This window comes from Anticarsia gemmatalis, chromosome 26 (assembly GCF_050436995.1).
Source record: "Anticarsia gemmatalis isolate Benzon Research Colony breed Stoneville strain chromosome 26, ilAntGemm2 primary, whole genome shotgun sequence".
Classification (NCBI taxonomy): Eukaryota; Metazoa; Arthropoda; class Insecta; order Lepidoptera; family Erebidae; genus Anticarsia; species Anticarsia gemmatalis.
In genome coordinates, this window is record NC_134770.1 from 1954456 (window position 1) to 1970698 (window position 16243).

General features: G+C 38.0%; 1 protein-coding gene across 1 annotated transcript; it reads left to right on the top strand.

Moving 5' to 3' along the window:
* Positions 1 to 2563: 2563 nt before the first annotated feature.
* On the top strand, positions 2564 to 16243 carry LOC142984062 (putative beta-hexosaminidase fdl). The gene is made up of 12 exons (XM_076131372.1): positions 2564 to 2598; positions 3479 to 3775; positions 4157 to 4368; positions 5200 to 5580; positions 6136 to 6177; positions 6947 to 7091; positions 7508 to 7663; positions 8135 to 9349; positions 9782 to 9910; positions 13026 to 13126; positions 14378 to 14495; positions 16116 to 16243. Exons 1-12 carry the CDS (start codon positions 2564 to 2566, stop codon positions 16213 to 16215), a joined length of 2931 nt encoding a protein of 976 aa, XP_075987487.1. The 3' UTR covers positions 16216 to 16243.

Here is a 16243-nt window from a genome sequence, read left to right on the forward strand (position 1 = left end):
TGGCGCACCCGTTAAAAAGGCATGTATTTCCAATCACGAGAATCTTCTACGCAACATAGGGTTCACAAATGTTTTGCCAAGATAAGGTATCTGGGTCAAATATTGCAATATGAAAAATATGGCCACGTGCCATAATTCCAAAGCTCATGCATGTTTTTATTTGACCGTAGGCGACTAGCAGCACGTTGCAAGCGTTGACAGGCCGCTTGGATACATGCGACAATGTACGGTCGCGTTAGAGTATTTTCTATTTGGCATAATGGTATATAGCCAAGTTCAGAACGGAAACTGAACGTAACCTCTAGAGAAAACCGAAGACATATTCTGTTTTCTATTTTAGACCCGTGTAGAGGATTTTAGCTTTACTTTTACCAGTCGGGCGATCGAATCGCAATAGCCAAATGAGCTTGTATTCTTTGCACGAAAGAGCTTGAATTTTTTTGTTTTTAAAAAAGGTTTATATACAATTACGTGTTATCTATATTACATGCAAATGTGATGTTTCATAATAATTGTAATATTGGTAACAAGATAACATTAAATAATCCTAATGGCGTTTTAACGATGTTTAGTCTTGGGGGTAAATTGGTTTTAATTAAAAATCTATTAGTTATTTGTATTTCACTCACGTTTTCCTGTATTATGAAATCAAAGAGTTAAGAATAATTATAAGATTAAATAATGGTGGAAACGTAACTACAGACAAATTTTTGAAAGAATGGATGACTGATATGACTGTCTGTGTGGCGCAGTGGTTTAGGTCACCACGCCGCTACCATTGCGTCGGGAGGCCGTGGGTTCAATTTTCACACGGAACACTTATTTGTGCGATCCACAAATAATTGTTTCGGGTCTGGTTGTACTTTATGTCCGTATTTTGTGTGTTAGTACAAGTCCCCGCGACAGCAATGCAATTAGTGCGGGAGTTGTCTTAAAACTGATTAATTTTGGTCATCTACGAGGGAGTTCTTATACAGTCAATTGTGTGCACTATTCTATTCCATCACTCTCATAGTCCGGTGAGACTAGTGACCCAAACAGGTCACATCAGGGTGCTTTATGGAGTTCTTCTAGACACAAATAACGATACCAAACAATATGCATCATAACAAAAAAGTCATAATCAGTTTTGGGATTTGTACATCTATACTAATATAAATTATAAAGCTGAAGTGTTTGTTTGTTTGTTTGAACGCGCTAATCTCAGGAAGTACTGGTCCGATTTGAAAAAATATTTCAGTGTTAAATAGCCCATTGATCGAGAAAGGCTATCATCACGCTACGACTTAAAGGAGCAGAGTACCAGTAAAAAATGTTACAAAATCGGGGAAAAATTTCACCCATTCTCTCTTATGCTGCGCTGAGCTGAAAATTCAATTTAATGATTTGTCGTAGGTCAGGTTTCTGTCGTGACAACGGTATAAGTACAAGAGGAAAGTCACGCTATTTCATTGAAGATGGCTGACGCCAAACTCAGCCGATGACATTTAACGCACATTGAAATATGAGAAGGAATAAACGACTGTTACAAATTAAAATGACTAGCCATATTTCAATGACGTTAGAGCTGTATTTTGCATAATTGGTTGTAGTTAAGCAGCAAGGACTCAATGCACACTTTGACTTTTCTCTGGATCTTTTCTTTGGACTCTCCTGAGGGTATATTTTGTCGCTCTTCATACTGTGGGATGAGTCGAGATAGTAGGAAAAGTAGTTTCCATGTACATTTAAAAAATAGGGATTTCACTACATCATAGATTTGACCCTCAGGAGAATGATGGCATACTTAACTCCATTGTGGAGTCAATGTGTGGATTGAGTACTTTCTGCTTAACTACGTCCAATTTGAAGTGCCATAGTTCAGACTTCTATCATGACCAATAAATCTACTGGATTCCATAGATATCAAAGTTCTTTCTTCTTGCTTAAAAATGTCTCATATTTGATTTTGTCATTGACTGAATGTCAGTGGTGTATTTTTGAAGCGTTTAGTAATATTTGTAATTATTATTATTTATTTTTAACAATGTATTCAGATACTTCGCACACGACACCAACCTCGTGCTCCGATTGTAAAATAGAATTAATTGAGAAAAGATGGACCAAACTTTTATTGAAATGGGTACGAGTATAAAATAATTAAAATATGCTTTTATTTTGTCTCGGGATATACATTCAAGCACAGTATTGTTGTGAAGACTCGAAGAGGTAGGTCACAGGTTCAATCATATGCAGGACTAACACATTTTACATGAATTAGAAGCAAATAGCGTCTTGTGAAATTAGTGCTTCTATGGTAGATGATGTGGCATTCACATACATCATATGAATGCCATGCTATGGTCGGTCCAGAAAAGGTCTAACTCCTGAGCTTTTCAGTCAACAAATTATCTTTGATCACCCTTAGATTGTTAGTTAAGGTTGCAGACTTCCGTGCCTTAGAAAGCACATGTAAAACAGATTAGAGTACCGTCGCACCAGGCAATAAGTCAGAACAGAGAGTGAGAGCGATGCTTTAAATAAACTCTTCCACAGTTGACTAGTTTAGATGAAAATAGTCACCATGGCCGAATCGGCTACTAAAAAGTACAGCCTAAAGTTAGGTATCTAGATTTAAAAGTAAAAAAACCTGCAAATTGTGAGAAAAATATTATTTAATATTGATAACATTTCGAAATATAAATAACACTATTACATAACACTTGTAAATATTTAAATAAGAGCAGACAGGGTAATGACTTTACATACATAATGAGAATAACAATAAAACCTATATTATCACGTGGGGGTAAATTGATATTAATTAAAAAACTATTAAAATCCGTTGATGATTTCAACAATTTCTTATATTGTGAAATTAGTACGTAGAAAACATGTAAAGAGCATTAAGATAGGGCATGTATTGCTGACCTGCAAAATGTATTTAGAAGGAATATTATTTCTATTGGATATTTTTATTCAATTGTCTACACAAATATTGCAGTGATAGCCGAGTGGTATAAGTTGATACCTCCCATGCAAGTGGTCGCAGGTTCCTATCCGAGGCAACACACCAATGACTTTTTGAAGTTCTGTGTGTATTAGACATAATTCCATGTTCCAAAGGTAGAGGAAAGCATCGTGATGCAACTTTGCATGCCTGAGAGTCCTTAAGAACAGTTCAACCACCACTTTGGACGACTCGGGATTCGAACGTAGTCTAAACATAATGTCCAATCCAAAATATCTAAGCTTAAATTAAATAAAAATATAACAATAGCGGCAATTGACTGCCTCCGTGGCGCAGTGGTTTAAGGTCGTCACGCCGCTACCATTGCGTCGGGAGGCATGCTTTCGATTCCCACACGGAGCAATTATATTATTTGTGCAGTCCTCAAATAATTGTTGTGGGTCTGGTCGTGCTTTGTGTCCGATGTTTGAATGTTTGTAAAAGTCCCCGCGACACAAGAGCAATTCTTTTTTGAGAAGAGAAGTAAAGAACGGCGACAAAATTATCAACTTCCAGACTAACTTTCCTCGAATTCCTGGTTTTCTCAGAAAACAGCAAAATATTGTGCTTCGACCCAAACCACAAGTCATTATTCCAGCTACCTTTTCAGCTAAACCACTGCGTCCATCCTAAGGCTCCAGTGACGAGACTGAACGAACGAAGCCTGGTCCACGTCATCAACAAGTACTACCAGGACATCTGCGCTGATGATGTCGAGAGAGCATTCCTCGCGGCTGATGATGTGGAACCTTATTTGAAGTATAAGTACCCGTTGTTGAGATTGAAGTAAGTACTTTTGTACTCCAACAATCATTATTAAACCCACTAACATACAGTTAGTGGGTTTAATAATGATTGTTGGAGATCATGACTGCCATTGTGGTGCGGTCGGTAGTGTATACGACTGTTGATCTCCAAGTCTGGGGTTTGATGCTCAGGTCTGGCAAAGCGTTATTGGTTATTATATTGATCTGATCTAATCCATCTGATTCTAAACTGAGCAGAGGTTGTGCTATAGACACCAGACGACTAATAAACTTACTTAAATACATTAATAAGAAAAGACCAATAATATCTTACCCGACTTGGAAATCGAACCCTAGACCTCATGATCTTCAATCCGGCCGCACCATAAAAGCAGCCATTTATTAATAAATACATTTTCAGATACATCTGCGACCGTCAAGACTACTTTAAGAAGCAGTACGTACTAACCTCTCTGACCCTCTACCACTGCTGCGTATCTTCTATCAACGGCAAGGTGGACAATGATATCTGCGCTCACCTCGATAAAGGAGAACAGGAGCTGGTGTTGAAGTTCTGCGAACATCTGACTGATATGGAGATCACGTGTAATAATGTGGAGTGTGCTATTAAATGTATGACTTTTTTTATTGGTAGCAATGTTGACTAAGGTATTTAAGATTTTTTAGAGCTCTGAAAACCAAGTGGCCTGTGTGTTCCGGTTTTCAGCCACCTCGCACGTTGATTTTGCTGTTAGACCACTGATAGAATAGTGGTCTACAACACGCAAGTGCTTTAGGCAAGACTCGATGACTTTTCGAAGTTGTGTGTGCTATAAATAGTAATCGCATTTTTACGGTGAAGGAATCGTGATGAAACCTTTCATGCCCGACCATTTTTGGATACCTCTAATTAGCCAGCATGGTGGACTCAAGGGCTTAGCCATTCCTCATTCTGGGAGGAAATCCTCGCCTAGCAGCGGGAAAGTATTTTTTTTTTTTTTTAATAACCCATATCTGTCCCACTGCAGGGCAAGGGTCTCCTTCCAAACGAAGGGGAGGGGTTAGGCCTTGAGTCCACCACGCTGGCCAAGTGCGGGTTGGGGACTTTGCATGCCCTCAATAAATGTATTAAACAAATTTTTAGGCATGCAAGGTTTCCTCACGATGTTTTCCTTCACCGTTAGAGCAAGTGATAATTATTTCTAATACACACATAACTTCGAAAAGTCATTAATGTGTTGCCTCGGATTCGAACCTGCGACCACTTGCGTGGGAGGCGCCAACTTAAACCACTCGGCTATCTATATATATATATATATATATATATATATATATATATATATAGGTTGAATTTATTTACTTTCATGGTCAATGGGCTAAATACGTGAAATTGGCCAAGATAATTTGACTTTGAAGTTCCTTTATCTAGCTTAAATCAAAATAAATCGTAATATTTTTCCACAGACACATGCGAAGAAGTAAAACTAATGACACCTCGAAGAAGACTAATAAAACGAGTCCCAGAGAAGTCAATAAGCACCGTATCAGAAGAATCAGCTATACCGAGCGATTCTACTCTAAAACAATCATCTACAAACTCCTTAACATCAGACCCTTCCCAAAAACGCAGTATCAAATTCAAATCTTCGATAACAATATTACCGGCAGCTGCAACTGACCCTTCGTCCTTATCAGAATTGGCTTTTCAAGTACACTACGGTGCCCAAGCAGATTTAAGTGAACATAAAAAGATAGACCATGCGAACACTCAGATAAATCTTGAAGGACTTGATCGGGCTCCTCAAAGGGATTTTATTGTACAGTCCAATTCTTCTGAGCTTGCAGGTGAGGGAGGTCTTGGGGAGAGTAAGCGTTATGGCATTTACTTGGAGTTGTAGCTGCAATGAAAATGTATTGAATGGATTGATTCGAAAGATTTCTTTAGTGCATCTGAGATTTTTAACATCTACTACTCTGTTTCTTAGTTTGGGTTCAATAGAACTATGTTTTTACAAGTCTTGTTTAGACTCTTTATGTCAAGTGTAATTTGTTTAATGGCTAATGTAGTTTTGAGCTCCACAAAAATGGGAAATAGTTAAAGTTCCTTTTTGAGATAAAGTACTTTTTTATAATTATTCCGGCTACAAATAAGTAAATGCTATAGTGTGTACTCAATTTGTAGGTTGTAGATTAAGATGTAAAGAAAACAGTTGTTATTTAGCCTTCTTCTTTACTTTGGTTAGTACCCTTTATATTTAAAGTTTAAGCCGCCCAAAGATTTAACGGGATAATTGAATATAAAGAATGGGGTTAGTAGTTTGGTAGTTTGAGATGTAGTAGATGACGTCGCATGAATATGAAGCCATTACCATCAAACTGACGATGGACTTCTCTCATTAGGAAACCGGAGGAAAGTATCCCACCGCGTCACACAAACATCGGGTTAGTAGATTCAGATAAACTTCATTTAAGTCATTTTACTCTCTACCGGCTTAGTACAAATCGAGCTATCTGAAGATCGTATACAAAAAGACAATTAGTCCATTCTAGCCGACGTTTTAAATTCAGTAAACAGAGTTTAGGACAGAAACTGCGTAAGGCGGACGCCCGCGCGGTCTGGTCAAGAGTGCTCCGTAGCGGACATCCGCGCGGGCACCCGTCGCACGGAACCGCGCTTTGGTGACCGTCTCCGTACCACGGATACCCTCCCGAGGGCACTAGTAACACAGCATAATCCGATCCCCGCGATGGACCCTGTTGCGGTCCCACGGAAAACGTCCGTACTCGTACATATGCACTGAATGGGCGTCCGTTTAACGCAGTTTCAGGGCCTTAGTTTTGCAGGTTTTTAATTTCTTTATGTCTGCAGCAGCTGGCTAAGACTCGGATTAAGTTGAACTCATATATCATACCTTTAGTTCTCACAACTGTACTTCATACGCTGATGACCATTTTAAAGCTTATTAGTTTCATCTCAATCTTCAGAGGCGATCTGTGTCGTGAAGGTGAAGAGGACTTTAATTGAGGGTCTTTAATATGTATATTTAGTTACCGATTTGAGGTTAAACTTTTATACCCAAGAATCAAAATTCAATTAAGTGCCACATACCTTCAAATATATATAAAATAATTACCTAAACCATGTCCAGCATGGGTTATATTTTTCATGTAAAATTGACATCGTACTTGAAGGTCTTCGTCTGGTTTCCAGCGACTAATTGCCAGCCAGAGTGCGCGTGTACCAGATGCTCTCCCATGGGAGCGTCTTGCGGTGACCCTGGAGGTACCATGGCTAAATGCGTCAAGTCACCAGATCTACCATCACGGGAACTGAAAGTTGAACCTCTAAGAGAGAAGTAAGAATAATTTCTTTAGCATTAGCGTAATAACTGAAAGAACATTCTTTGAATGTCTGACTGCTACCTTGGCGGTGAATATGCCGATGCTGATGCCGAGATCTCGGGTTCGATTCCTGGGTCGTCTTTTTATTGAAGTCTCAATTTACTGCCTCCGTGGCGCAGTGGTTTAGGTCGCCACGCCGATACCACTGCGTCGGGAGGGTTCGATTCCCACACGGAACAATTATTTGTGCGATCCACAAATCGACATAAGATAAATTCTTAGTGCGGGAGTTGTCTTTAAGAAAATTATTATTGTGAATGACGTAATGAGGATTTTATCCACATACCTTTCCCTACACTTTCAGGTATAACAGACATGATGTTAAACATATATGTAATATATAAAATATGTTATATATGTTAATTTCTAGACTCAAGTTTAACTGGCAAATCTGGGGTCTAATCTTCGGCTGTCTGCTGGTGGCTGGTGTCATGTCATACTTATCACTATCTACGAATCCGGCTGAACCGACTAGGAGATCAAACGATGTCAAGAGAAGCATGCAGACCACGTTGATAAGGGTCAAGTAAGTGGAGCATTTGATGATAAGGGACCTTTAAAAATGGTGTAACTCATTACTGTCTCATTGCGGGGCACGGATCACCTTACGATAAATATATTTCTATTTGTTAGAAGACAGATCCCGCACTAAGAATTGCTCTTTGGTCGTGGGGACTTTTACAAACAACGGACAAATAATTGTCCCGTGTGGGAATCGAACCCACGACCTCTCGGCGTATTGGTATCGGCGTGGCGACCTTAACCACTGCGCCACGGAGACATTGATTAAGGTCGCCACGCCGATGGTACGCACTATGTTAATATACATACATAATATAAGTATCTACTGTACCTAAAATAAAGAGACTAGAACGATTTCGTTTGCCTTTCCCCTCCACAACATGGGCTTTCCTATAGTAATTTAAGCATGATTCTTCGCTATCAAAGAAAGTAATATTTTTTTCTCATAGTTCATAGAGCGTTATATATTTTCCAGGCGCAAGAACCATCCACACACATTCGTCTGCAAGGACAAGCTCTGTCAAAAAGTCTACCATCAGACTTCCGACACCACCTACGTATCTTTTAGCCGATGTGTCTTAGAATGTATGGGACCACAACTATGGCCTCATCCCATAGGCTTCACGTTTTTCACCAAACAAGTCATAGCTCTAGCTACTAACAAACTTGAATATAAATTCCAATCAGTCCCATCTGAAGCCGTGCATTCGTATTTAGCAGAAGCATTCAAGCTCTTTATAGCAAATCTAGCGGAATTAGAAAAAATCAGTTTACATCGCCTAGATGAAAATGACACAGATTTGTTTGTTAGAAAGATGAATATACAAATTGATGTGGAAAGCGACGCTGATCCTCGTATGAGGGTGAATACAGACGAGAGTTACAATTTACGACTTGAAGTTTTGAACAACCAAGTGGTGATCAGAATTGCCTCTCCTTCGTTCTGTGGGGTTAGACATGGTCTCGAAACACTAAGCCAGACTATTTTAGTCGATGAGACAACAGGATATTTAATAACTCTATCAAATATCATCATAAAAGACGCTCCAAGCTACAGATACAGAGGTCTGATGCTCGACACTGGAAGAAACTACATACCGGTCTCAGATATTTTAAGAACAATAGACGCAATGTCTACCTGCAAATTGAACACATTTCATTGGAGGATTTCCGATGTGACAAGTTTCCCTTTACTACTAGAAAAGGTTTCAATGCTTTTCGAATATGGAGCGTATAGCAGAAATCTAGTTTATACTAAAGAAGATGTAAAAGCGATTGTGAAACGAGCTGGAGTGCGAGGAATAAGGGTTTTGATTGAAGTAGCTGCTCCAGGGCCGGTTGGAAGGGCTTGGTCGTGGTCCACCGATGCGTCTTGCCCGACGAAAACAGAAAATTTCACTTGCAACAATATGCTTTGTCTCAGACTGTCAATGAGAGACACTATAATGAATATACTCGAAATTATTTATAGAGAAATAATTGAAATGACAAGAGTCGATGATGTTTTTCATTTGAGTGATAGTTTGTTTTCGATGGTGAATTGTTATTATTTGGAAGAGGAGAGGGAAGGGTTTCTGGAAAAGGCGTTGGCTAGGTTGAAAGTGGCTAATAAAGGTTTTGTACCTAAGTTGCCGATTGTGTGGTATACTGCGCATTTGTCGAAGGATTTTGAGGCGAGATCTTGGGATATGTAAGTAAATTATACCATATGTTAATATCCTAATTATCCGTAAATGATAAAATTCGTAAATTATGATAGAATATTTGTTTTCAACATTTCGAGGCCAATTTCATGCTTACTCAATACTTAGATCCTTTTTAGTTATTTAAAACATTCTAAATACATCCCCGACCATTGTCTATCTTAGTTTAATATACAGAAATTCTAGCTTCCTTAAATTGTCAAAGAAAAATAGTTGAAGTTGGCAATCTGGCACGCCAACATCCGCTGCATCTTTAATTACGCAAAACTACTTTGCAGGATAAAAATGTTCTGAATAAAGATTATAGGGATTGTTCACAAAATATCACTATTTGCGGTGACCTGTAGTTTGATTTCCATCAGCCACTTGTTTCCATAAAAAAGATATACTTTGCCATAATTCCCTTCTCTTGTCTTCAGGATGGGAGTACAGTTATCTGAATGGCAGCAGAGTCCTTCAGATCAGTTCTTGAGTAGGTTCAAAGTGATACATTCAAGCAAATGGGACCTGTCTTGTGATATTAAGAAACAGAGGTGTAGGAAATACAGGTTAGTGTACTACTTTGAAATTCTACTAGCTTCACACTTTAGGCTGACTCCGAGTTTGTCCAAGTTCGAAGATTATCTGGGGTAAAGTATATTATGTAACAAACGTATATATATAGGTATGTAGATTATAAGCTACCTGCGTGTCAAATTTCATCTAAATATATTCAGTAGCTTTTGCGTGGAAAAGCAGTTTTTAGTCTTAAAAAGCACTGTTTAAAAAGTAAAGCATTAAGAGTAGAAAAAAAAGATAAATTAAAATGACTTTATGACAAGATGTATGGGTGTGAATGAAGCAAAGGTTTGTAAGGATCGTACAAAGTGGCGTTCCCTGTCTACCCCTATAGGAAAAAGGCGTGATTTTATATATGTATGTAACATTACTTGTCGTAGAATTTACAAATAAACAAAACATGGACATAATGTTTTGATCAAATAGCCCTTCGGATTTACCAAGCATGATGCAACAAACCTAAACCAAATCCGTTTCAAAAATTAATAATTCATTTATCCATATCATTAATTATGTATTATTTCTGATCTATAAAACATTTGTCACGTAGTTTTTCTCGTAAATCCTGAATCCGTATTGCAAAGACACTTCCTATGAGCTTTGAACAGGATTTCTTAGTATAGGATATATGTAGATTGTCGTTTTTTTTATATCCGGTCCGTTTGATATGTCCCGGATTCGATGCTTGGGTTGGTCACAGTGTCATTGGGTTTTTTTCAAATTCTTTGAAGGTCCGGAATATGTAAGGTGGCTTACTTTGTATATCTATTTATTTATTTTGGTTCTAGAAACATAAATCTATACTAATATTATAAAGCTGAAGAGTTTGTTTGTTTGTTTGTTTGTTTGAACGCGCTAATCTCAGGAACTACTGGTCCGATTTGAAAAATTCTTTCAGTTTTAGATAGTCCATTTCTCGAGGAAGGTTATAGGTTATATATATCATCACGCTACGACCAATAGGAGCAGAGTATCAGTGAAAAATGTTACAAAAACGGGAAAAATTATGATTCTCTTATGTGACGCAGGCGAAGTTGCGCGGGTCAGCTAGTACAGTATAAATATTTATCATAATGTTGCAATTAAGAATTTTAGCTAACACCAATAGAGTTTCTAATAACTTAATTAATTATTAATTATAGTGCTCAAATGTGTGTTGTACGAGGGTACACTGTATATGTCATCACTCTCGTAAACCAGGTATATAATGACCGTAAATAGGTCAGACCTACTTACTAGCAGCTTAACCTAGTCTTTGAAAAACTTAGGTGAATGACATAATCAGAAATTATTTTTGATTGAGTTGGAAATCGAATTGCGACGCAAAATGGAACTTAAAGAACCTCAGAAATAAGTCTGCTTAATTTCAAATATTATATTATTACAAAATAATATCCCCAATTCAATATAAATGATATAATCTATGACCATGCTAAATTTTATTGAAATCGGTTCCGCCGTTTTGATCTGGAAGGAAACCAAGCAAACACACATCAGTATAAAGTAAAAAAATACAGTTCCCTAGCAACTAAAATAGACCTATATCAACCGGTTCGCACAAACAGCCGTTAGCGGTCACCCATCGATACTCTGACCTCGGCAAAGGTCGCTTACTCTCTTCCTTTGACGTCATACAGTTAGCTTTCGTACAACCTCGTATGATCGTTTAGCTTTCAATATAAAGTTGATCACCTTGCAATGAGTTCTATTGGTATAGTAATATATTAATTACATAAATAATTACTAACTGCTTCTGTGGTAGTGTGTGCGACTATTGAACGAGGTGTCGAGTTCGATTTCCGAGTCGGACAAAGTGGTGAATATTTTCTGTTACAATATTCTCTATGTTAGAACAGACTCCAAAAAGTCTGTTTTAAATTATTATAGAAAAAATTATAATAAAATTGTTTTAAAGTATGTACATAAAATCACGCCTTCTCATAGGTGTAGACAAAGACCAAAAAAGGCCACTTGGTACTCCTTTCAAACTTTCTTTGATTTTGATTAGACGTTAAATTACTTAACGACATAGACTTTATATTATAAAAAAATTACAACTAAAGTTGCGGAAATAAGCAAGTAATAATAAATATATGTATATAGGTAGTTTGAGTACACGCATACGAAATGTATACGTCGCAATGGGTAAAAAGGTCATCTTGTGCCCATCACGGGTCATGAAATATGACCTTATCTTCATTATCAGTACATTTCAGTGATTTACTTCATGTCTTAATGTAACTATTGTTTTATATTAATTATTAATATTACCTATATTTTAGTGACTAGTGTACCTCTCATGTAAGTGGTTGGCGGAAACCAACGCAACACACCAAACGGCCGGGTCCAGACTGAGCGAGCAGCCTCGCGAGGCAATATCTCGGTCCCGCTCATTTCGATCTGAAAGAAAAGGGATGATGTCGTCCTGACCGATTTCGGCTACGGCGGCCAGTTTCATTGAAACCAACCAACTGTGCAGGACTTTATTTATAGTGGCCAAGTGTGTGCACAATACACAGGTACACTCTCAGGCGCAGGACCGACGGCTTTACGTGCTCTCCGAGGCACGGAGGTCTAAGACCTCAACTTTCCGACTCCGGCAATCTCTGAGAATTTTTAAACAAAAATCTCAGAAAAGGCTTTTTTAACGACTGCGCTACAGAGGCAGTCAGAAAAGAGACCAAGATATTGCCTCGCGAGGCTGCTCGCTCAGTCAGTACGCAACTATTGCTTTTTCTAGTTATGTGTGTATAATATATCAGCTTAGCCTTTTTTCCAACTATGTTGGAGTCGGCTTCCAGTCTCACCGGATGCAGCTGAATACTTAATTTTACATTTCATGAAGCGACTATCAGGCCTCCACAACCCAGTTACTTAGGTTATATCACGATACTCTTCGGTAGCACGGGTTGTCAGACATTCAAGTTTCTGACTTATGTTAACAACTGAAGTTATGTGTGTATATCGTTCCAACGTTGAAGGAAAACATCGTGATATAACCTAGCAAGCAGCTTGAAACTTCTTTAGAACAATTCTTGAAGGTATGCAGAGTCCCTAACCGGGATTTGCGTAGACGAAAATGTTAAAAACTATGTTTTTTTTTAGAACATGGCAAGAAATGTACTCATGGAAGTCTTGGCGAAACCTTGAAGTGTTCACCATAGAGGGAGGAGAGTCCATATTGTGGACAGATCTGGTCGATTCTAGTAAGTATATCCTTTAAACCATTTAAACCATTTATTTTTGTTACACAAAATAAAACTTAGCATAACTTAGTATCTAGTCAGTACATTAAATTTATATGTAACAAAGGGTTACAGCTCAGTGTACGCTGTGCTAAGCACAGCGCTGATTTTCAGAAAACTAAAAACCAGACACCTAGAAAGGAAGTCTGTCCTATACTAATTCACAAAACAGATAAATATTAAGTTCGGTTAAGTTAAGTTAACATGAGGAGCTTCTTCCTAGTTTCGGTTACTTGTTGATAAACGATTGTGGGTTAAGCAACCCTTGGCGCATGTATTCTATGCACAGGTGGCCGCTTAGTGGTATTTAGACTATTGGAAATTCCACCCCTTAGGGGGTGAAATTCCACGCGTAAAATGTCACGGTCGAAAAGCTACAATAGTTATTTATTAATTACTTGCTAACTATTTACCTGATACCTAAAACCAGGTTTAACAACTATTTATATGGCCAGATTGGGTTTTATAAGCTCCTGGAGATCCGTAAACCAGCCAAAAACTTAGTTTTTTCCACTAACAATCGTATATGGTAAATTGATAATATTCCAGTCTAAACTCAAAAACCTAATTAAAATGACTAATACGCAACCACAGTATAATTAAGCCGGGTCTTTCCCAAGGACCGTGGCAGGTAGCCCACAATGTGTGACTGTACCGGAAGATTGATAAAATAATTGATTTTCTGAGAAATATCTTATTTAATTGCATTTCTGGCGCTTACGTCTTTTCGGGAATAAAAAAAAACAACAAAAAAAAGTTGTTGTTTTCTATTCTGACTAATTTGCTGCCTCTGTGGCGCGGTCGGTGGTGAAGTGAATCCGAATGCTGACCACGATGTCCCGAGTTCAATTCCCGGGTCGGACAAAGTGCTAATGGTCTTTTTGTAATTTCTTTCTACCCACTGTTGAGTATAGACCCTCAGTACGCCATTTATATAAGAACACCATTGCTAATCTCTATAGAAACCTGGAATTGGTGACGTACTGAAATAATTCAAACTTCAAAATATCCTTTATTTCGTTAACTTCGTACAAAGTATTTGAAATAGTCATAATTATATTGTATTATTTTTTGTGGTAATAGGCTAGCCCCCTATTACAATGAACTAACATTGTTAATGGCGAAACGCGAGTATATTTGATAAACCTCTATGTCTACACCTTCGGGTATATCAGGTGTGATATTATTATGTTTATATAATTATTTTCACAGGTAACCTTGACTATCATCTATGGCCACGTGCGGCTGCTGTAGCTGAAAGATTGTGGTCAGACATAGCTCTGAACGGCAGCGTGTCCGGCAATGTGTATATGAGACTGGATCATCAAAGGTACTTGAAATTGCTACTTATATTTATGGCTCTTTAACATACGTGTCGTGGGTTCGTAACCCACGCAGGATGAACATATACGTGTGCTAAGCATTAGTGTTTGTTCAGATTAGTGATTAGATTTAGAAATAAATATTAAGTCAGGGAAAGAGTCTTTCATATTATAGTATGTATGAACTTGTAATAAAATCTCTTTGGCTTCAAAAATCACAAATGAGTACACGGTTCATTAGGTTTTTTTCAGTGAGCTCGTGAGGTACCCAAATATCGAGCTTTTTTGTGTAGCGAAAAGATTTTATTACAAGTTCTTACATACTTTAATGCGAAAAGACTTTTTCTCCGACCTAATATGTTTGTTTGTTGTTTTATCATCAAAATTATGAATATAAATTAGAAAGTTTGCCTGTTTGTAATACATTTTCGACCGAGTTATTGGGGATGGGAAACTTGGGGGCAAGCATAAGCTATTGTTTTTCTAAAAGTGCTAAACCGATTTCCGTGAAATTCAGCATGGAGATAGTAGAAGACCTCGGACCTCTTTTTATCTCACGTGAGCTTCTTATCTGAAAATAGCGGCTATGTACAGGGTGTTGTTATATTTTTAATCTTGTGTTCACATATACAGCTGATAACTTTCATACGTTAAAAAGGCTCGAGCACGCATTTGTCACGCACTTTTATCTGTTCTTCACTGTGTATGATTGTTTATTTCGCACTAGCTGACCCGCGCAACTTCGCTTGCGACACATAAGAGAGAATAGGTCATAATTTTCCCCGTGTTTGTATAATTTTTAACTGGTACTCTGCTCCTATTGGTTGTAGCGTGATGATATATAGCCTTCCTCAATAAATAGGCTATACAACAATAAAATAATTCTTTAATTTTTTTTAATTGGCACCAGTAGTTCCTGAGATTAGCGCGTTAAAACAAACAAACAAACAAACTCTTTAGCTTTATAATATTAGTATAGATTATACATACGCTGCAATGACCAGCGTTTTCAGATCAACTTTTTCGTGCAAGCCTAGTTTCACGGCTAACGTATAAGTTTCGGTTATAATAGGTAAAGTAACAGTAAAAAATAACTTTAACCCATTAATGTCTAACTGCTGGGCAAGGGTCTCCTCCTGTAATGAGGAAGGGGTTAGGTCTTGAGTCACGCTGGCCAACTGCTGGGGACTTTGCATACCTTCAGGACTGTTCCAAAGAACGCTCAGGTATACAAGGTTGCTTCACGATGTTTTCCTTCACCGTTGAAACAAGTGATAATTATTTTCTAATACACACATAACTTGGAAAAGTCATTGGTGTGTTGTCTCGGGTTCGAACCGTCTACTGCCTCTACACTACTCGCGAAGTTAAACGAGGTTAGACGTATAGAATAATGTAGAGAAGCACTTCGGCTTAATTCGTCCGACTTTACCTCGCCTCGGCCGACTTCCGTTTGTTGGCTTTTGCGGCCGAGTCAAAGGGCATAAAGTTACCTACACGCTACACGAATGAGCACCTCGCGAAGTTGAACTAATGTGTAGTGCATCACATCCACTTGTGTGGGAGGTGCCCTCATGCCATTCGGCTATCACTGCTAAAATAATTTCATAGTGTATTTGTCTTCTCAGATGCCGTATGCTGGTGAAATTAGTGAAGGTGCAGCCAATATGGCCGATGTACTGCAGTTTCAACCCTCAACATTGCTTAAGACAGATAAAATCTCCATAATAAACAGATATTTAAAAATTATAATATA

Excerpts from the sequence above, each read along its gene's own strand:
- LOC142984062 (XM_076131372.1), top strand. The coding sequence starts at position 2,564 with ATGGCCGAATCGGCTACTAAAAAGTACAGCCTAAA. Across the intron at positions 3,776-4,156 it reads TACCCGTTGTTGAGATTGAA|ATACATCTGCGACCGTCAAG; the intron begins GTAAGTACTTTT and ends ATACATTTTCAG. Across the intron at positions 14,496-16,115 it reads ATGAGACTGGATCATCAAAG|ATGCCGTATGCTGGTGAAAT; the intron begins GTACTTGAAATT and ends TTGTCTTCTCAG.